The sequence below is a fragment of the Chinchilla lanigera genome, unplaced genomic scaffold (assembly GCF_000276665.1).
Source record: "Chinchilla lanigera isolate Chin_1 unplaced genomic scaffold, ChiLan1.0 scaffold00007, whole genome shotgun sequence".
Lineage (NCBI taxonomy): Eukaryota > Metazoa > Chordata > Mammalia > Rodentia > Chinchillidae > Chinchilla > Chinchilla lanigera.
Genome location: NW_004955408.1, coordinates 21,195,024 through 21,216,651, shown reverse-complemented (window position 1 = coordinate 21,216,651; position 21,628 = coordinate 21,195,024). Strand labels below are relative to the sequence as shown.

Below are 21,628 nucleotides of genomic sequence, written 5' to 3'. Positions count from 1 at the left end.
TTATTTTGCATAAAATAATGGTGTTTTTAAATACCGATAAAGCATTTGTGTATAATTTGATATAATTTTTTATCCGTATTTGTGTGTTATTGACTTACATATCAACTGTGAATATGACATTATTTAAATGAGCTATGTCACAAATTATCTAGTTCTGAGGAACATCAGATTTGAGGAATTTGGATTTATTAGAAATCACAATATTCCATGAAACTTCCAAAGAGCACCCTTCCCTTTGGGCAAAAATAATAATTTTAAGTATTTAGAGATGTTTCCCAGGATCCCATTTGTATACTCCTAAGATGATGTTTATGAAAATCAGTTCCAAACTGAGCCATGCAAAAAAAAAAAATAGTGATTTTTTTCTACCAGAAAGGTGAATTTCAGTGATTTATTATTAGTTGAAGATGTTTATGATGATGTTACTTAATCTTGTTACAATCACTTTAGACTTGAATTCACTGTCTTGGGGACTCTAACTCCTGATGATGTAAACCCTTCTGATGTCTTCAAATTTGTTCCACTGAGGATGGTGGAACACATTTGCATGTAAATTTGAAGTGAAAGGTTTAAACACATAGAAGGTACTTTTCAAAGGAGCTGTATGGGGTCTTTGGTGTTTCCTGACTAATGCAGTTAAAGGAATATAGTATGTGTTCAATACACAATTGCTGGTAAGAATGAATGACAGACTTTGCTATAAGCAAAGCTAACAAATTAGCGGGATAAATTTCCAGTGTGAAGGACTGATTAGAAAAAGAAGTGGAGCTATTTCTTGCTTTTGGAAATAACTCCGCAAAATTTTAGCTAATTCATTCAGAACCCATCATGTTCATATTCTAATAAAGGAAATCCTGGAGTTCTAGTTTGCTTTTTATTTTATCCTCATTTCTAATTAAGCAAAATCAAAATATACACAAATTTTTTTGTGTGTTATTGCATCAAAAATTGCTCTAAAGCTGTAATTAGCCATTTAAAATGTTTCGTGAGCTGCCAGCAGCTAGAAGCTTTCAAAAATATATCATAATCTTTTTCTTAAAAGGATGAAATAATAAAAATACCAGAGAGGAGGGAGAAAGTGAGAGACAAGAGAGTGAGGGAGAGGGAGAGAGAAAGAGAGAGAGAGAGAGTGGCATTTTTCTTCTAGATAAATTAGCTCTCTCTTCTCTATCCTGAATTATGGTATGAAGAAAGGAGGAGAATCTGCAGAGATTTATTAGCCCAGAACTAGAATGTCATCAAAAGTACCATTTATAGTATCTAGAAATATGAGCTAACCCTTTCTCTGGCCAGTGATACCAGTAAATATGTCCTCAGTGCTATATAATTATAGAAGCCGATGGAATAACTAAGTTTTAACTTTAATAGGAGTGGTTTCACTATGAATTTTAAATTTGGTTCCAATTTTATAAAGTGGTGTTGCGGCCACATCTGTACAGTCTTTAGCAGGCAGAAGGGACTGTGGCATTTTACAAAGCTTTATAAATAGAAACAATGTTATGTTTAAAAGGGGGACAGTGGCCTTAACCAGCTAAGTACCCCGTGCCTTGAAACACCATCCCCCTGGCAGCTGAAATCATTAGAACTCATTTAGTCTTGGGTCCTCTGTAGGTTTGACAAAAAAGGGTTGTGAATGCAATTTATATCCCTAAGGATCAAAAAGGAGGTCAAGGAGTTTTACAAACAATATGTAGTATAAACCCCTGAAGAACCATGAATTACATTTATGAAGTTAAATGTCATTGAAAAATGACTCAACCATGAAACTGACATGGAAACATGGCTGACTTAAACTAATCTGTCACTTCCTCTCTCGTCACCTTCCCGCTCCCCAGCCATCATCGAACGAGATCTCACAAACATGTCCTTTCATTTTCTTGGGAAAATTTGTTAATAGTACAACAATGTTTATGCAGCAAAAACGTGGGATGGCAACTATCGATTTCGTTGCCATGGTCACTTCAGGTGAATTGTTTGAACGTTATGACTATGATGAATATCAGAAATAAAAAAGCTAAATGGAAAAAAAAGTGCTGATCCAGACTTTCTGATTCCATTTCCTATTTTGAAAACAGAGTATGAATCACCTGGGTCCATTCTTTTTGGGTGGCAGAAATCAATAGGGGAGATTTCATCATTTCATGATGTTCCACATGGCTTTCTTGTTTTGTTGGATGGTTAATTTATTCTGAACATTTGAGAAGACTAGCTGAGACAGAAAGAAGTCGAGGAACCACTGAAATGTCTACTCATACAGATGTGCACAATCTTGCTGGTGCACAATTCTAAGACTGGCAATGTTACGGTTCTTGCACTTTCTTTGCACTCAATGATTTATGCAGAAGGTCATCTTACCCTTTCTTGTCACATTACTGGCCTCTCCTCTGCTTTCAGTGGATGCAGTCTTGCCTCCTGCAGCCCATTTATCTTTGAGAACTTTAACCTTTCCAGCAAGGTTATTAAATCAGCATTGCCTTCCCCCGAACTCCCAATTTGGTTTTATGATACAAACATAGGGAGGCTAAACTTTATAATAAGAGGAGGAAATACATAGAGAGTTAAGCAAGGGAAGAGCTGGGTGTCACATTTCTGAACCCTGTTAAGGGCATTGCTACTGATCTACTAAAAAATCTTAGAAGAATAACATTGTGGAAGCTGACTCTTTATAGCCATAGTTGGAAAAACCGTGAAATGGGGAATTTTGCAAGGGAAGCCCATGTGGGTATATCTAAAAATGAAGGCCTGTCTTTACTTTGTGGTGAGTGCTATAATGATTGGTTATTGGTAGAGAATTCTGGTGATCTATAAGTCAATGGAATGGAAGAATGGATCCAGCAGCATCTGAGAACCCCCCAAAATGTGAGATCCCTCATTATTGGGAGAAATTTATTCATGAGAAGCTAAGAGGGAACAGGGTGTATCACGTCCAGCAGGGTCTTTTGTGAGTGAAAATCCACACAGAGAGGCAGGAGGCACCATATTTACCCTTAGTTTGCTGGGAGAATTTATTCTTTGCTCTGGGAACACAGGATGGAAAAGAGTTGTTTGAGCGCACAGGGACGTTTCTCTGAGAGGCAGAGTAGAGGAGCTCAGCTGGATGACAATGACTGAACCAATGCTACAGTTGGGGGATAGATGAGAGGTTCAGGGAGCCTAGATTCTCACTGATCCCACAGGAGCCTGTGGTGGATTCTGTGTATGGTGAAAATCACTAGATGGGCAGCTAGAATAGATGGGCATATTGTAGAAGGGCAAATACAGAGAAGGATACAGGCAGCTGAGTTCCCCTGCCCTATTGGTACAAGCACTTGGTCCTAACAACTTGCTGCCGAATAACTCTCCTGAAAGAACCAATTAGAGTAACTAGGACTAGTTAGAGCTGATTTCTGAATACCTCCTTCTTCCTGTACTTCCTCTTTTGTACCCTCTCTCCATTTCCAGGCCTGATCATGGACTATACTTGGTCGGATTAGCTTCCGCATACAACATCCCTGATTTTTTGCAAGGTGTGCTAGAGGGCCTTAAATGTGTGCAATCATGGGCTCTTAGGAATTCATCAAATCCCAGCCCTCTTGCCGCACATCCACTTTCCTCTAATTCTGCATGATTGTAGGTAACCAGTGTAATTTGCCCTACGTGGTGTCTCTAAATGACCTGGATACCTACAGTCTTTCAAGACTGACTGCTCTCTGCTGATATTAATTTTTGTTAAAATATTTACACAAATGTACATGGGTCTTAGATTGCCAAGAAGCATAAAAACAAACAAACAAAACAATGACTAAACTTCCCTAAAACCTGACAAAAACCAGCTCTGAGGAAGCAAAGGGGCCTAGAGATTTGTATTTCTTTTGTCTGGATAGTGTAAGTAATTCCCATATCAGAAGACTTTAAGTCAAATAGAAGAAAAGAGGGAAGAAAATAGGGGGACAAGGAGGAAGGAGATAAGGAAGAAAAAGGAAGGAAGAGGGGATGAGGAAAAGTATTGTTTTGTCTCTTTTTTTTTTTTTTTTGACAGGGTCTTGCTACGCAGATTAGGCTGGCCTTGAGCTCACTTTGTAGCCCAGGCTGGTCTCGAACTCACAACAATCCTCCTGTCTCAGCCTCCCAAGTGCTGGGATTACAGGCATGTGCCACTACACCTGGCCATGGGAGGAGGAAAAGTAGTACCGGGGGAAGAGAATCCTGAAATAGAAAAAAGCAGAGAGAGAAAACAAAGGAAGAACAAGACTTAATATATATGCGAAGGAGGGTAAATCAACGCATTCCTTCTAAAATTGTCTCCGTAAGCTTTTTCAATTCTATAGCTAAAGAAGCCTACCAAAGTCAAGGTTTTTGAAGTTGTCTGTACAACATGTTCAAGCTTCCTTTGTAAAACAAGGAGCCTGGGAGTGGACTCCTTAGCCAAAGTCAGGCCTTCTGTGATCACCATCCTTGTCCTGTGGCCCTGGGACACTTACCTTCCTCACAGTGCTCGCCTTTGTAGCCTGCAGAGCACACACAGTTCCCATCAATGCAGGAGCCGTGGCCCCCACAGGAGGGATCAATGCACTGATTCATGGGCACGTCGCACTCGGCACCTTTCCAGCCGCTGTAGCACTGGCACGTTCCTTTAGAATACTGTCCATTCCCACTGCACAGGACAGGGCAGGCAGCTGCAAAACCAAAGACAAAACACCAGCTCATGAGGCCATCATCTGAAGGGCTCTGTCAGTTGCTCTGTCTGGCACTACGGCTTTGCTTATCATCTTATAGGCTGGCCATGGAGGTAGAGACCCATTTTCAAATAAGAAACCCATTAGCAACAGCAGCTACCACCCATGAAATGCTTAGTATGTGCCAGGCACAGTAGAGAGTCCTTTGTGTGCAACTCATGGCTTCATCATGATGATCACCCTACAGGGTGGGGGCTGCATTCCGGATCCCCATTTTGCAGCTGAAGTTACTTGTGCGCTGTCACACAGCACATAAACAGGCAATCCTAATTGGAATCCAGTTGGCCTGGCTCTAAATCTGTGCCATTAACAAAGCCACACTGACTTCCTTGTTATTACTGTTGTTGGCTGTGGGGAGAGGATCCATTGCTGAGTATTTCACCAAACTTGTCAGATTAGTGGATTCCTGTCCTGATGAGCTGATATCAGTAAAAACAGAAGGGGGATAGCACACAGTTAGGGTAATGACTCCGTTTCTGCCTCAGTTCCTTACCTATCCCATGAAGACATCAGCGTGCTTACTTCAAAGGGCAATGTATATCAAAATATTAAGATTAAGTAGGCCCGACCTACTTTAAAAAAAGGAAGGGGCCAGGCAGGGTTAAGACAGAAAATCTGAAGCAGTTCCCATCTTACCTAGGATCCTTTTGTGTCCCTTGATGGAAAGAACTTGGATGGGAAGGAGGTTGAAAAGTCAGTGGGAACTGTGTGGCATGAGATTATGGACAGTTTTCAGCAGTTCATGTCAATAGCACCAATTCCCCCTCTTTGAGACCTTATGAAGAACGGGATTTGAATGGTCTCCTTCAGGCTTTGGACTTCTCCATTCAGCATTGGTTTGTACATTTCCGATCTGTGTTCCAACTTGGGCCTAAAATGCGAACACTGGCTAGGGCCTGAGTCTTTAGAAAGGTACCTTCGGAAATGACTGAAATCAATGTTTCAGGGACTCTAGGTTTTTCCTGTGATTGTGAGCACAGTCTGTGGGAATCCTACAACTTGTAACCCCCACAACCAGGTGGCATAGCACATAGGGACTGCACACGCAGTTGCATCACTTCCTAGTCAAATGCCCCACCCTGCCTTATTACTCCCTGGTGTTGTAAAGTTTCTATTTAGTTTTTACAGTTATTAACTTCCCTCTGTGAGTCTAATTTCCAGAAGCTACAAAAATCAACTTGAGGACAAGGACTATATTTGCCTTTGTTGATTTCCTGTGAGGGCTGTGTTCATCAATGTTGGGTTGATTGGGTAAAGACTTCTCCTTTGCTTCTGACATCAAGGGCTGCTCCAGGATTTACAGGTAAGTGTGAAATAGTTATTTAGTTTAATAGTTCTCTGAAAACAGAGAAAGAACACTTCCTGGAGTCAACTTCATGTTGCACACATGATGTATTTTTCTGGGAAATGGCATGTTTTACCTTAATTTCAAACTGACCTGAAATAAAAACATTCCAATAGTCCAAAATGCTTTATGATAGGACAGTTGTGAAAGGTATTGAGGGCACTATTTCCAGTAGGATTCTTATCTTTATGAATCTACCAGAGGAGAGTGAGTTCAAAGTGGGAACATCAAAGATACACACTGAATTCAGATGAACCCTCTAAATGTAAGGAGTGTGCTTCCAACTTTCAGGATGTGTAAGCAGAGGGATCTGTACAGTTACCAGAGATACTGATTGTCTGCAAAAGGGTAGAGGAAAGAGCTTTGAACCCAGGGTGCCCAAGATTCAAGTTAGAGACTGGGCAAATATGAACTGGCATGAGCAATTATGGGCTTTCTTGAAGTTTGGAGAGGGGTTGCAAGACTGTTAGTTCCATGTCAGTATCTCATCAGACTCTAGGTCAGGAAGACAAATGTGCAGGTGAAATACTATTCTCCTTTCTCTACTTCTGCAGGCAGCATTAGCTGCCCAAGGCAGTTTGTCCTTCTGAGTTTAGGCAGAGCCTGAAAACTTTCAAAGCAGTGCCTAGGCTGAGACTTGCAAGCACATAGCGTTGGCGTTCAAGAAAAAAACGCTACTTATCATTTCTGTTTTGTGTAAGACTGAAGGTATCTCCTGATGGGAAGACTGGAATCTGCATCATTTGTTACCCCTCAGCACTCCCAGACTGAGATAAGATAAGAGCCAGAAGTCTGGCTGTACAGTGTGGAGTCAGGTAAGCTTTCTGCCCTGAGGGTTGGATAATGGATGAACTGTCATGGATGGTAGAGAAAGTCACAACAAATCATCACCACTGTTCTATTGCCTGCACTCTTTTTCTTCCCAAAAGGTGGAGGAGGGTAGAAAATAGGATCAAATAATCATTACCTATAGTAATTGATAAAATATAGCTAGGATAATTTTCTTTATTCATAGTGAAAGTCTTTCTCTTCTGTATAAACTCCAAGTGGTGAAAAAAAAAATAGAATTGTCTAGAAGGTAAGAATGGGTTTTATTTAAAATCAGGTGCCTGGGAAATCAAATTTAAAATGTGACCTACTTAAATTACTTGGGGAAAAAAAAAAGGCAAAAGTGTCAGATCAGAGAGTTCTGTACATCTCTAAATGCAGCTTTTTTTCAGTATATTTGCTGGATCTTGCTGGGAATGTGGTAAAAAATGCAAAACACGGTGATGTGCGCCGGACAGCAAGGTACCTGATGAGCTTGGTTGATGTATAAAAAGGGGAAGGCTAATGAGAGGAGTGAAAATTCTCTAGTACTGTAATTCATTTGCCATTGGGGCAGAGTGCAGACAGATGCCAGGTGAACGCCCCCCAGTGGTCACTAGGTTGTCTGCATGGAAAGTACCTTCACTCTGGGGTATCTGACTCATGCTTAGATATAACTCAAACAAGAGCATCACAATGTGGCTGAGATTGTTCCTCATTGGAGAGGCTGGGTGTGAAGTGAGGAGCCTCTTATACTAACAACCTCTTCTCTACTTTTACTATGGGGCAATCTACATTATTTTTATGACAAGTTATAGAAAAACAATGGTGACACCATATTCTGCCAAGAAGTAGGACAAAGTAGAAGAGGAACAAACAAGAGTGCTTGGGTTCAAGATCTAACCTGTTATTTACCAGGTGAGAGATTTTGGCAAGATGACTTAACTGCCTGGATGCTCAATTTCCCTTTTAAAAAAATTGTCTCTCAATGCTTCTGGGAGGACTAAGTGAGATAATACATGCAAGAATTCAAAGCAGGAGCTGACACTTGGTAGGCAATTAATGGCTGCTCCCTTGTGAAATTTCAGACTGAATCCCCAATCTGACTTGAGGGGTTAATTAAAGAATGCAGTAGGTCTCAACACATGCATACATACCCCTACCACCACCATCACCAGCAGCAGCAGCAGCAGCAGCAGCAGACTGCCAGATATTCATGTAAAGAGTTAATCATTTCTTTCCCTATCCCTCTCTGCTTGCGGTGTGGCAGTTGGTTCTGACTGTTCAGATATCACATGTGGAATGTTTATGTTCATGTTTCTTTTTCCAATTCCTAAAGCTTACAGGAGTAGAACATTGTGCATTCAAGCTTCTATTTAAAATTAATTAAAATGTTTGTACAAATTGACTATTCCTATTTTACTAAATCTAGTAAATGGAAGCTTTAAGATTCCCTCAGAAGAAAAATAAATTACCATTGCCACTAACGAATGTCAAGTTAACAGAATGACAAAAAAAGAGATACAATTTAGATCACTTAAATAGTATAAAGCTCATTTTAATGATCAAGCTGGAACCTACCCCCTCCCCCCAGTTCTCAGCAAGGGTTGAGATGAATTATCAGTGTTATTTACTCAGTAGGCATGAAAAGGACTAGCCACTCACGTTTGATGTTTTAAGAAAAACAAATCCTGTTTAGTTGGAGCTTTCGGTAGAGAAAATACCTGGAGAAAACTTAGAGGCTGTTGGGGAGGCTCAGTCTTCAAAGCAGAGGTAAAATGCCTGAAGCTTGACACATAATACATTTGGCTGGACTAGTTGTGAAGATGGAATTTCAAATAACGAATCTTTTACAAGCAATTTGAAAACTGATTTGAAACCCTTTAGAAGAGACTTGAGAACATAATACTCGAACCTAGCACCCAGGTGAATTGTCAAAATTGTAGTAACAGGTGGTTGCTTTATATCCCATGGAGTGAGCAGATACAAAATAATATGTGTGAGCAGCTGGGGTTGGTGGAAGGAAAAATATGATGGGAGAAAGGAAATGTCTCTGTTGCTCTGAAGCAATTTAGGATGGGACACATGGGTCATGGATGCCAGGCAAACTAAGTCCAGGGTTCCTAGCCCCAAAATTGTTGCTGCTCCATTTTCCTCTAAGGTTGTGGAGTTGGCTGGGTGCTAGACAAACCAGTACTGTATTATGAAAGGTGAATTTGCCTGCTAGCTATATCCCTGCTATTGGCAATTCCTTTGACAGGCAATAAAGTTTGACCCCCTACTGGACACCGTACTCAAAAATAAACACATAGCTTAAAGATCTATAAGAAGGAAAAAAAAAACTAGAAAGGTATCAGAAAAATACTTAAGACTAACTTTATTTTCTTGGGTGAGAGACATGTATGTAAAGCATGATTTCTTCACACTATGAAGGAAAAGACTGACTGAATTCACATAAAATTTAAAATCTATCTGACAAGGGATACTGTGGGACAAAATTAAGTGATGAGCAATGTAGGAAAAAATACTTTAAAAAAGTTTACAGAATAAAATTTGCTATCTAAGCCATCCAAGGAGCTCCTACAAATTAATAAAAAGTGAAAATCTCAGCAAAGGCACAACAGAAATAATGTGAATTGCCAATCAAAGTATGGCAAAATATTCAGTTTTATGAACAACTAAGTAAGTGTAGCTAAAAATACTAATGAGATATAATTCTTAGCTTCTCAGATGGGAGAAAAATGAGAAGCTGGCTGACACTCAGGACCGTCATGGCTGAGGGGACCGGGCTCTGCCAAGCACGGCTAGAAGGAGCAGAAATCCAAACTAATGTTCAGGGAGATTTATTTATATCTCTCTGGGTAGCTCCCTGGCTTACTCTGCATCACTGAGAAGACTGGAGCGGGGGTTCTCAGTGCCTCAGTTTCCCCACTTACTCAGTAGCTAGAACAACAAAGACCTGTTTGTGCAGGCAGAAGATTGAGGAGGGTGGGAAGCAGAACTAAGAAGTGATTATGAGGTTATCAATGCAAAGACCACCAGGCACTGTGACAGCGACAGTCACCTCTGACCTGCATGGCCCCCCAGCTTCCCGCCCAGAACACTCTGACATTTTAGTTGGTCTCAGCTGTGGCAAGAAGCAGCTGGACCCCAGTGAGAAGAGGAAACCAGAGGCTGCCTTCTGACAGCTGGGGTCAGGGTCCCTGGCTCAGTGGGCCTGAGTTCAGGTGCACCTACTTCCTCATTCCCATTCTGTCAAATGGCACATTAATAAGCAAGAAGGAGATTCGGGGAAGAATTTCCAGAAGGACAAAAACTCATCAGGTGTGTCAAATCTCTGACATTCGGGAGCCATGTGGGGAAAGCAGCACACGCTGACTTAAGCACGAAAGTATGGATGCTTTAATTAATCCGGGGTGAATTTAATTGCTTTAGTTAAGTGGAAATTGGGTTAAAAATGATGCAGAGCATGCTGGGGTGTGTTAAAAACATGACATATGAGTTGGATGAATCGATAAATTAAAAGTGCACAGATGTTTTAATTAAACCCAGGGAAGTTAACGAAGATCGCAAGAGACTTTTAAGCCTATGATTAATTCAATTCATTTAAAATACCTGTAGAGATATGGAGACGCCTCCATTTTCAGAGTTATAAAAGTTCTCAATCGATAAGTACTTAAGCTGTTCTTAAAACCAGTCTAAGGTGTGTGTGTATGTGTGTGTGTTTGTGTGACAACAGCATTAATTACATAATGAATATTTAAATTCTTTAGCATACACTATAGTAAGCTTTTCTGCAGCACAAGTCCAGATAGCAGCAGATTTACAGTTTTGTTGTTGATTCAGGCAAACATCAAGACAAATGTGAAAATTAACAATACCCCTTAACCACAAGCAGGGAAGTGTCCGGAAGGCATGGTGGATCTGTTTTATGTACCACTGTCTCCTCCGCAAACAGAAAAGCACTCGGCATGGAATAGGCTTAGGATTTAGCTTGAGTGTTTTTTTTTTTTTTTTTTAACAGATGTATGACTATGGACACATTAACCTTATCATTAAAGTGGTAAGAACTCTGGAATATCCACTCCACAGTGTTTGTAGGGATGAAAGGAGACAATCTATGTGATCTATGTAAAGTAGGATGAGCTGGGCCTAGCACAGAGTGAGAAATCAAAAGATGCAATTTTGTTATCAATATTTTCTTTAGGAGGAAATTGTTCCACCTAGTCATATCGTAATGAGGCAAGACAGGGTTAAACACCTTTTTTCTGTCCCCCATCCCAGCTGACATCCTTCCCACTGTGGAAAGTCTCCTGAAACCGTAGAATTTCCCTACATCTGCATGCATCACATCTACACGTTCTCAAGGGTTTGGCATTTTGCCTTCCAGAGCTTACCCTGTGCTACTTACCTAGTAGTTTAAAAGAAAAAAAGTTTTTTAGCTTCAGAAGCCATGTAACGTGGGGACTGCTGACTGATTCAACTTCCATGAAAGGATTTCTTTCTGGTAATACAACAAGCAGGAGAAACATCACGAGCAGCTACATATTGGAGCTTGCAGGGATGGACTCACATTGGCTACCAGATAACCTACACCATCACTCCCAGCCACTTCCATGCCTACTGGCAAGGCAAGGCGCCCAGATAGAAAAAGGAGATGCCACTGCTTTGGGTCATAGTTCTGTGGCTTCTCTGGCAGTCTCAGCAGAGTTCAAGGGCAGTATCATTTAGACCTGATGTCATGGTTAGGCTTCACTATCAACTTGATTGACTTAGCAACTGCCAAGGGAAGGAGTAAAGCACACTTCTGGGTGTCTGGGTCCACCAACTATGCAACTTTCCTTATGTCACTCTGCCATGATGTTTTGCCCTGGAGTCAGCTGACTGTGGGTTAAAACTTCTGAACTTGTCAAATAAACCCTTTGCTTTTTAAATTCATGGGTGTTGAATACTTGGTGCAAGGTATAGGAAAGCTACCACAGATCCAAACCTGGATGTTCACAAGAGTCACATGGGGATCTTGTCAGAACGCAGGCTCGAATTCAGAAGGTCTGGCCTGGGCGCGAGTGTCTGAAAATTTAACAAGTGGCTGAGGTCAGTGCTAGAACTCTAGAGCAACCAAGTCAGAAATCGGGGTGGAGCCCAGCAATCAGTGCTTTAAGAGGATCTTGATGAGTGCCCAGGTGCGTAGCATCACTCTTCTAGTGGTTAAGAGTGTAGTTCTAAAACTTTACTTGGGTAAGTGGCTTCACTTCTCAGCTATTCGGTTTCCTTAGCTGCAACATAAGAATGGTAATGTATGTTTTGAAGAAGTAATGAAATAACACCTGTAAAACACTGTGTACCACGTCTAGCATGTAGTTCATCTTTAATATCTGCTAGCAGTTCCCCTCATACTATTTTATCAGATGTGACTTTGTCCTCTGTGTCTTCTCAGTCACTTTCTGCAAGACACATACCACACGCACCTGCTTCCGGTGCCTACAACTGGACCCAGCTGTCAAGGAACTCTGGACACTTCCTCAGGCCATGGGCGGGAGGAAGGAGGGTGGAAATGAGCTGTCACCCTGCGGTGGGCTGAGGGACATTCCTGTGAGCAGCGGCCTTGCCAGGCCTGTTTGCATTAATGTAGTCTCTGGCATGCACAGGGACGGCAGAGGGAGATAGGTGTGAAAGATGATTCTGAAGGAATTAGGATGCACCCCAGAAAGAGGCTGGGACCTGAGCCTCTTTCATGAAGACAGTGAGGCCACTTGTGAAAGGAGAAAGCTGTGTGGGAGCCATTCCTGGGGTGGCGGGCGGACCCGTCACCACCAGGGAAGGGAATGAGGATCTGCCCTTTCTCTCCTGTGGGCAGAGGGAGAAGCCTATTGAGGAGAGAGGAAAGGAGAATATGACGCTGAATCACTCGGGAAGGTCAGACTCCCTGAATTGTCTACGGCACTTACTGTTGAGGGCTTCGAGAGAGGTCCCTGCCATCGATTTGGGGGGGTCTTCCTCAAGTCTCTCTCCTGTGGCCAGTAGGGTCACAAGCTTCAGAATCAGGCAGACATGCCCTCAAAATCTGATCCTACTCTATGACCTTACTTTCTTTAAGTCTTCATTTCTCTTACTCAGAACATAGGGATACAGACAGTGCTGACAAGGTTTTGCTGGGAAGGCCAAACCTAACATGGAAGAATCATTTCATGCACGCCAGCACGCTTTCCCACATTTTACACCCATTTAGTCTTCACAGCAAAGCAATAAGGAGTATGGCCTTTGTTCCTATCTTATAGATGAGAAAATCAAGGCTCACAGAGGTTAAATAATTTCCTAAAGTGGGCAAAGTGAACTGGAGGAGTGTAGATTCAATCTCCGTAGCTCTCCTTTTAACCACTTTTTCATTCTGATATAGCACACGCCTATTGTGAAATAAATGATATTGCCCTTCCTTCCTCTTTATTCCTTTCTTCCCTCACTCTCAGGCCCTCTTTGTTCCAATCTGTGTCTCGAAGCTGGCTGACTCATCATTGCATGATTAATCTAATTAGAATCTTGTTCTCCAGCACTCACTTTGAGTCTTTTGACATTTTCCAGCAAGGTTCTGTTAGCCTCGTCTCCTAAATTTAAGTCACTGGACAGTTAGCAAGCACATACGCGTCCTGACAAGGTGATCCGGGGGAACAGGGGGCTGCCCAGCTAGAGCACAGTGCAGTGTGGAGGAAGAAGGAAGTCCATTGCTGCGATGTCTCAGGCCCCAGGGACTGCAGTGTTGTTTCCGGGGCTGCTTTTAGGAGGTGGTGACCTGTGAGGGTGGCCTTCAAGGATGACCGGCTGGGATCAACAGGAATAATCCAGCTGAGAAAACAGCTGTAGAAATGAGGAAGTGGCAGTCCTGTGTACTTGATGAGGGACAGTTCTGGAGTCTGTGGTGTATGGCCTTTGTTGGAGGTGACACACCAGTGTAGCTCAGGCCATGAATGAACTTGGATGCCATCCTAACAAGTGTGTGCTTTATTCTCAACATATAGTCCCTAACTACCTGCATTAGAGCCACCTGGAGGCTTGTTACAAAGGCACAAGTGTGAGCCACGAACCAGTCCTACTGTTCAGATTCCACTGGCATGGGAGAGGGATCTGGGATGTGCATGTGTAAAACTCTCCCCAGGTACATGTCTTTAAACTGTAGTGGAGACAACTGGGAGCCGCTGAAGGTGCTGGAGGAGAGTAGTGAGAGCCTGTAGCGCTCTGGGAGAACTCGGGCCAGTCAGGAAGAGGAATGCCATCAAGAGCGGCTGGTGGTCACTTGTACAGGGCAGTGGGTATGAGGACAGAGAGGACAACGGAGCAGAGAACATTGGAGGCCCATGAAACAGAAGCTGGCAAATGACTGCATGAGGAAGGTACGGGGGTGTCTCTGGTAACTGAGAGAGTGTTTACAGTATAGGCTCTGAAACCAGACAGACTTTGCTTCAAACTGGCCCCGCCACTTCTATTTAGCAAACACTCTTTTCTCCTCTTCAAAAACTTTGTGTGACCATCACAGCACTGCCTGCAAAGCCACATCCCCCGCCCCTAACACATGTGCTGAGGTCACCCTCACGGCTGGTCTTGTGTCAAGAGTTGGGTGAGGCTGTCCATTCTGAATCCCAGAATGAACGCCGCTTATTCTCTGAGGGGCCGTGAGCAAGTTACTTACCCTCTCTAGACGCCTCAATTTTCTCATCTATCAGAGGAGATATTCCTCTATACAACTGGCCCACTGGTGATTAAATGACACATTATATAGATGCTCAGTGGAATGCTTGGCTTGTGGGAAGAACTCAGTGTGTGTCAGCGGCGATGACCGTGACGATGTGGTGATAATCGGATTTCAGTACTAGAATGTGGCCATGAGGGCTTGGGCAGTGGATACATTTGCCACTTAACAGGAGAAAAATGGCAAGAACCATGTTCAAGGCTTCCACAGAAGCTGGATAGGAGCTGAGACCAACCCCTAGAGAGACAACTTCACGTTCCTGTGGCTGTGGCATTTCTGGGCCTCCACTGACAGCTGTTTGGCAGCAGGAGTTGTCATTTCTAACAGTGATTAGATTCACATTATCTAACAACTAAAGCTATGGTGTGTTCACATTCAGCTGTAGGTTGAGGCCTCTAGTTCAGCCTAAAGAAGTCATCTGAGGAGCTGGGGTCAAAAGACAGGGACCGGAAGCCTCTGTTCTGCTCTGAAATGCAAGGACAATTTTCAAACAAGTCTAGGAAGACTGTAAGTCAACAGAAGGCCTTTAAATAAAAGGAAGAGGAGTAGTAATTTAAAAACTGGTAGCCCACAACAAACAGCCTGAAAGGAATGAGAAGGCTATGCAAAAGGAATAGTAATAACAGAAAACTGGAGAATAAACAACTTGCTCTCTAAGCATAGTCAATGCTGGAGAGGAAGGAGGCACCTGATGGAAAATGGTACAAATTACTGGGAAAGAAATGCCATTTTTCCTCAAGCTCGGAATCTGAGCAGAGTGCTTACTATGTTGCCCAATTAATGAAATTCTATACTGAAAAACACTGTTCAGTGTATTTCTCTTATTGCTGTCTTCCTCCACAGGATTTTTCTCTGCAGTCTCTGATACTAATTGGCTATGTTCCTAAATCCACACTGTATTGTGAATTTTTCAAAAGTATAGAAACTTCATTTTTTTCCCCTGATGGCTTTGACAGCCCCACGTGCAGACTGGGTTGGCCCAGTCAACCAGGTGCACCGGGCCGATAAAGCTGGTCTCTGCCACAAGCTCCTCTCCCTCTCTCCCCTGCCGTGACCTAGCAGTAGTCATACACACTGGAGGAATTTCCTCACAATTTCTGCTTGGGTACTGTGCCTCCACCCCAGTGAAGGCACCCTAAGAAAGGGCCTCATTCTCTCTCTGCTCCTCACTTGTTGGTTGAGCCTGTGCCTGGGAGCACCTTCGAACGGCCTGTTTGTGATGTGGCCCTCTATGGCTCCCTCCCTAGGAGCTGCCTGCCTCAGCAATCCTTCAAGTTCATCTGCTCCTTCCACTGTGATTTCTGAGCCCCCACTGGAGCAGTCCCTGAAGATCCTGAAAGACTCCTTATGTATAGCACATGCATTTCATTGCTTCACATACTCCCCTGTCTCCTTAGTGATGTCTGCACAGTCCGAAGTGCACAGCAGAGCATTTGGGCTGAGTTATAATTATCCCACTAATTTCAGTGTGCTTCCATCAGACTGGAAGCAGTGGAAAGGCAGGGTTCGGGGCTCCTTTTCTCATCCCTGTATCTGTGACTCCTAGTACTCTGCCTGACTCAGAGCAGGCACACAATAAGCATGTGCGAAGTGCACAGATAAGTTCGACACCCTCAGGTGACCTGAGACAATGAGTAAGGACCGGTATATGTTCTTTCGGAGTGAGGGTCATCTCCATTTTGACCTCAGTACCTCTCAGGACCCCCAGCATGGGGTGGGGGCTCCAGAATGAGTGCTCTGCAAATGCAGCATGACAGGTCCCTCTGCCCACCACGAGGATGTGTGAAGAGGCCTGATACAGATTGGCAGCTTTAGAAGGGGACAAGGAGCTGCTGCCTGCATGGCGCATCTGAGGGCACAGGAGGCATAGTGTGAGTTCAAGAGAGGAAATCTGTATTTCTGTCACTTGGACACATACTCAGTCACTTGGATGTGATGGGAATGTCGCTTGCTAACGTGGCAAATTCTCCCCCTGGCAGGAGGGCCTGAGTGCTGGCTGCCTGCACCAGCAGAAACTGGCAGGACTCAAGGCATCCTGGGTACAGCTGTCAGAGAAGGAACAAAGGTGACTGTGAATTGGTGACGAGGGAGGACCTTGTGCTCAGGGCATCTTCAGGCTTTTTAATCCAGGAAAAAGGGAAATGATGGTGGGCACTGTTATGGGTAGCAAGAGACTGAGGACCAGCTGTCCTTCTTTGAGATACTTGCTAGCCCGATCACCTCCTCCTCCCTGCTCCAGGTTACTCCTGCCGGTACTCAGAGGTTCTTGGGCTCAAAAGTTGTGAGTGGCAACTTGTCATAGCCACTGACAGATTGTGCAGGACTGATGGGACCAGCCTTCTGGTCTCTCTGCCTTGTGTGTAAGGGGGAAACCAGCCACATATAAATCACAGGTTAATTTTTTCATATTCACATCAGTGGTACATTTTGATATGGTACACAGTATCTCTCTAACAAGGTATAATCTCACTCTAATCAGAAAATATCAGACAAGCCCCAACTAAGAGAGGTGCTACAGAATACCCAAGCAATGCTCTTTAAAAGGGTCAAGGTCCTGAGACACAAGGGAAGATTGAGGAGCTGTCACAGGGTGGAGAGACTGGAGGGACCAAGGAGGCATGACAACTAAATAAAATGTGGGATCCCAAACCAGAAGGAAAGGGTAAAATTATACACACACATGTAAATCAGTTAATATTATTTCATGAATGCTAATTTTCTGGTTTTGATACCTGAATGATGAAAACTTAAAATACTGACATTAGGGGAATATGGGCAAACACTGCATGGATATTCTATGTGTTATTTTAGTAACTTGTCTGGAAGTGTAAAAGAATTTTAATGTAAAAAGTTTAAAAAAATCAAGGGAGAGAAGAATGGTAAAAATAGGATTCACTTCATGGGTGGGGTATAGCTCAGTGTACAGTGCTTGTCTGGCATGTGCAAAGCTCTGAGTTCAAGCTTTAACACTGAAAAAAAAATAGGATTCATTTCAAATTGTTCACATCAGGATGATAGGACTGTATATATTAAGTATTCCGCATAATGCCTGTCCACAGTTAGTACTTTAGAGCTCTTTGTTGTTATTTGAAATACAGGCTTCACGCCGGTATTGTTATTGGAAATACAGGTTTCATGCATCAGAGGTGAATCAGGGGCGAATTATTAGATCTCCTGGTGTAAGCTGGGTCAGTGCAAGTCCAGTGCCTCTCTTTTCACAATTTCACTTCATCCCACAGATGTACCCAGGGAATTTGGTTAATTTTAGGAGCTCATCCTTATGGGATGAGGCATTCAAGGCTTGGATCTCTCAGGAAGCCAGGCTGCTTACTTGTGTTCAAGTTCAGTTTGGGGGCTGTGGGTGTGACATAAGTATGTTAGAAGCAGAAGTGGCCTGGATACTCCTCACTGTGAAAATATTAGTCTCTGGATATTAAGGGGCAATAAGTTTTCCTATTTATGGCAATCAGTTCTAGTTTTCTCTTTTCATTTTAGCTTTTAGCATTGTTCTTTTAAAAATGCATCTATGGAAATATAATGAGTGGACTGGGAGAAATATGTTAATGACAGTACTAATGATCCATGAGCTTGATGTTAGCTTGTTTGAGACAGGGTCTACCTGTGTAGTTCAAGTTGGCCTTAAGCTCACTAAGTAACCCAGGCTGGCCTCAAACTCAGAATGATCCTCTTGCCTCAGCCTCCTGAGTGCTGGAATTACAGGCCTGCACCACCATGCCTGGCTATGACCCATAAACTTGGCAAATGAAAGCCTGAAGTTTGGAAAACACAAGCTTAGAATGAGAAGAAAATTGGTGGTATGCATAAGAAGGTACCTTGAAATGTGGTCATTTCAAAAACACCAAGGGAGAAACATTTTTAGGGCCCAGAGGTAGAAGCCTACTTCTTACACTCCTAAGCCAACTTTTTCTAGAGTAAATGGGAAAGGCAATTTTATTTTTTAAGTGCTTCAATTTTGCCCACCATATGCATCAACAGTTAAATTAAAATATACAACAAGTTCAAAGCGCGATTTCAGGAGCAGAGACTGAGCACAGAGGAGTAAGTACTCTTAACAGCCACTCAATATTTGCTGCACAAGGATCAATTATAGACCATGGCTAATGCGCACTTGGAGTGTGTGCCCAGCCACAGGACAGGTGGTGAATGCAAAACACACACCGAGAGTCCTTTTAAGCAGCTAAATGCACACTCCATTACAGATCCATAATGCAGAATGGACGCTCGCCTGCAAATGGATTTAGAGCGAAGGGTTCTTAAATGGCTGGGCTACTTTGGTCTGAAAGGCCAGTAACTGGATGTGCAGTCAGAACACACATGGTTTTTAGGATTAATAATACATTGATGTGTGTCAGTGTTAATATACATTTACAGCTCACAGGCCATGCACCTGGGTGTTCAGCCCATTTGCAGCCATGTATAAAAGGACTGCTCTGTCCTCCTTCTCATTAATGCCTTCACTCCCAGGAAAATTAGATTACGCAAGAAAAGCCACTCAAACGATATCGAGTTTGCCTTCCTTTCAAGCCTGTACCAGGAAGAGCACCGGACATGTGATGCAGTGTGTCGTCTTTCTTGCTTGGCTGGGGCCCTTGGAGCCTGGGCCAGCGTACATAGGGGCTGCAGTATGTACTGTTCACTCCGCTGCTGTTTCCCCGTGCCCTGGGATGTGTGTGCACTATTCTGAAACACAGACAAGAGAACTGTCCCGCTGGATTCTTGCTTTCTTTCCAGATCTGACAACCGACTGGTCCTTTCTCTGTGCTGTGCGGTAGAGGAGAGGATGGTAAGTAGTGTCTCTCAGCAGTGAGTCTTAATGCACAGGCCACCAAGGCCACAATCAAGGACAAAGAAAGCCCCACTCATTTAGCAGTCAGTGTGCATTAGCGTGGGAATCTCAAATCTCAGAAATGTGAAGAATATCTGAAGTATTAGTTTCCTGAGCAAGTGTGGCAAGGGTAGGAGGAAGGAGTGGCGTTATTTAGGGTTTACACAGCACACTTAGTAATAATAAACCTCTCTGAATATCTAGGCAAAAGGGTATTTTAATGAAGCACAAATAAGCTAGGTACGGTGGTGCACACCTGTAATCCCAGCACTGGGGAAGCTGAGGCAGGAAGAATGCTGCAAATTCAAGGCCAACTTGGGCTACCCAGCGAGTTCAAGGCCAGCCTGAACTATAGAACAAGACTCTGTCTCAAAAAGACCAACCACAACCAAAACATGAAGCACAAATAAAAATAATGAAAAGATTATTTAAATATGTAAAGTAAAATATAATCAGACAAATAAATAATACGATCAAACCTGTTGATGTTGTACAATGTCCCAACTAAGAGCTTTGTATGTTTGTTACACTGACCTCACAATGAATTACTGAAGTAACTGCCCCCATTCCAGATGATGAAATCAAGATTCTGAAATGCTGAAGGACTTGCTCAAGGGCACACGATACTCAGTGGCAGAGCTGAGACTCGACCCCAGGACTGCCTGCCTCTTGAGCAGGTGTTCCCAGCCTCACTATCACATTTTCAGACTGAGATCTGACGTGTTGGGGTGGCTGGGGAGTCAGTGTAGTGGGTGAGACCCAGTATTTTACAGAAGTGACAGAATAAAACAGAAAAGAAACACAGAGTAAAGGCATCACTTTGTGAAGGTTTTGTTTCAATATCATATTTATCTAGATACATATACGTATATGTGTGTATGTGTACCTGTGCATGTACCATGTCAAATTATGAGGAGCTATGCTTGCATCTGAGCCCTTCAAGGTCACTCTGAAGGTCTTTTGCAGGCTGGGTGTGCAGTCTCTAAATTCCCTTTTCTTGAGAGAGTCATTTTCTTTCTTATATTACCTTTCCCCCAAGAATCCCAAGGCCCCAGCCGTTCTTTGCAAAACAGTCTAGATAAATTAATAATACAATTTAAAACCGATTCCACCAAGATAAATAGCGCTTCCTAGATTAAGAGTGTAGCTGGTCAGAATGAATGAAATTTACTAACCCTGAGATGCTTAATCTTCCATTACATAGAAGTTAATGATTATAAGAAAGGGGTGATGGTAATTCACTCCTGCTTTTACGGGAAATCCAACCATCTCATTTTTAGCAAATCTTTCTTCTCAGCACACCTCGGTGCCAAAGATAACTGCTTTGCTCCTATAGGTATGTTGGCCAATGTTCATATATCAAAACCTACTCGTTGCCAAAGGGTGAGGACTTGGAGCACGCATGGGTTTGCACCATGTCTCAGGAGAACTTGCTTAGCAGGGTACTTCGGTGCAGCTCTTCCGGGCAGCTCACACCTGGTTTTCCAACCATGGCAGGAATGTGATGTCACATACCTTTAGCACAGTCTGCTCCTAGAAACCCTGGGAAGCAGTGACACAGGCCAGACACACATTCACCATTCCCGTGGCAGTTGCGTGGACAGTCTTGCACAGAATCTGAAAGAGAGAAAGAGAGATTTAGCATCTACCTCCTCCTTGCTGCCTGCTATTTAACAGTCATCCAACACTTTTAAAGATCAGTGGGACTAACTCAGATAGCTACAAGAGACCAGGAAGAAATATAAGTGAACCAAGTTAGAGAATACAGAATGTTGGGGATGAGGGCAATTTGACTACATGGAAGAAGCCACCATAGCACTCTCCTGATGAATCTAAGCAGGAGGGTGGGGCTTGTATAACTGCAACTTTGGCTGTCCTCAAAGGAAAGCACTTACTTGGACATAAAAACAATGAAACTGTTTAACTTTTGAAAAGTTTAAAACACTATATCCCTTCTTAACCTGAAAAAAATCATCCCATCCATTTGAGGTGTGGTCTGATAAGTGGGAATCAGTTTTTAGCCTCAGGTATGGAGGGTAATTCTTCAGAATGAGAGTGAGTATTACTAATGCCAGCATTCTAGGGTAAAAAATAGTCTCTGCTTTGAGGAAGTATAATAAAAAAATTCAAGTACAATTATGAGCCATATATGGCATTTTGGTCCGTGATGGATG

At 42.9% G+C, this 21,628-nt stretch overlaps 1 protein-coding gene and 1 long non-coding RNA gene across 15 annotated transcripts in view; one reads left to right on the top strand and one right to left on the bottom strand.

Annotated features, from left to right (window-relative positions):
* Tenm2 (teneurin transmembrane protein 2) overlaps window positions 1-21,628 on the bottom strand; it is a 1,190,054-nt gene that overhangs the window by 123,625 nt on the left and 1,044,801 nt on the right. For all 11 annotated transcript variants that reach the window (XM_005376287.2, XM_005376288.2, XM_005376289.2 and 8 more), the window contains 2 exons: window positions 20,970-21,071; window positions 4,461-4,655 (listed from right to left, as the gene is read on the bottom strand). In XM_005376287.2, the coding sequence (XP_005376344.1) occupies window positions 4,461-4,655; window positions 20,970-21,071 (297 nt within the window). The remainder of the gene's footprint in view (window positions 1-4,460; window positions 4,656-20,969; window positions 21,072-21,628) is intronic.
* LOC102007631 overlaps window positions 9,964-21,628 on the top strand; it is a 30,961-nt gene continuing 19,296 nt past the window's right edge. For 2 of the 4 annotated variants that reach the window (XR_259693.1, XR_259694.1), the window contains exons 1-2: window positions 9,964-10,191; window positions 19,361-19,412. This is a non-coding gene — a long non-coding RNA (uncharacterized LOC102007631). The remainder of the gene's footprint in view (window positions 10,192-19,360; window positions 19,413-21,628) is intronic. The other 2 variants (XR_001232366.1, XR_259695.1) reach the window with 1 other exon arrangement.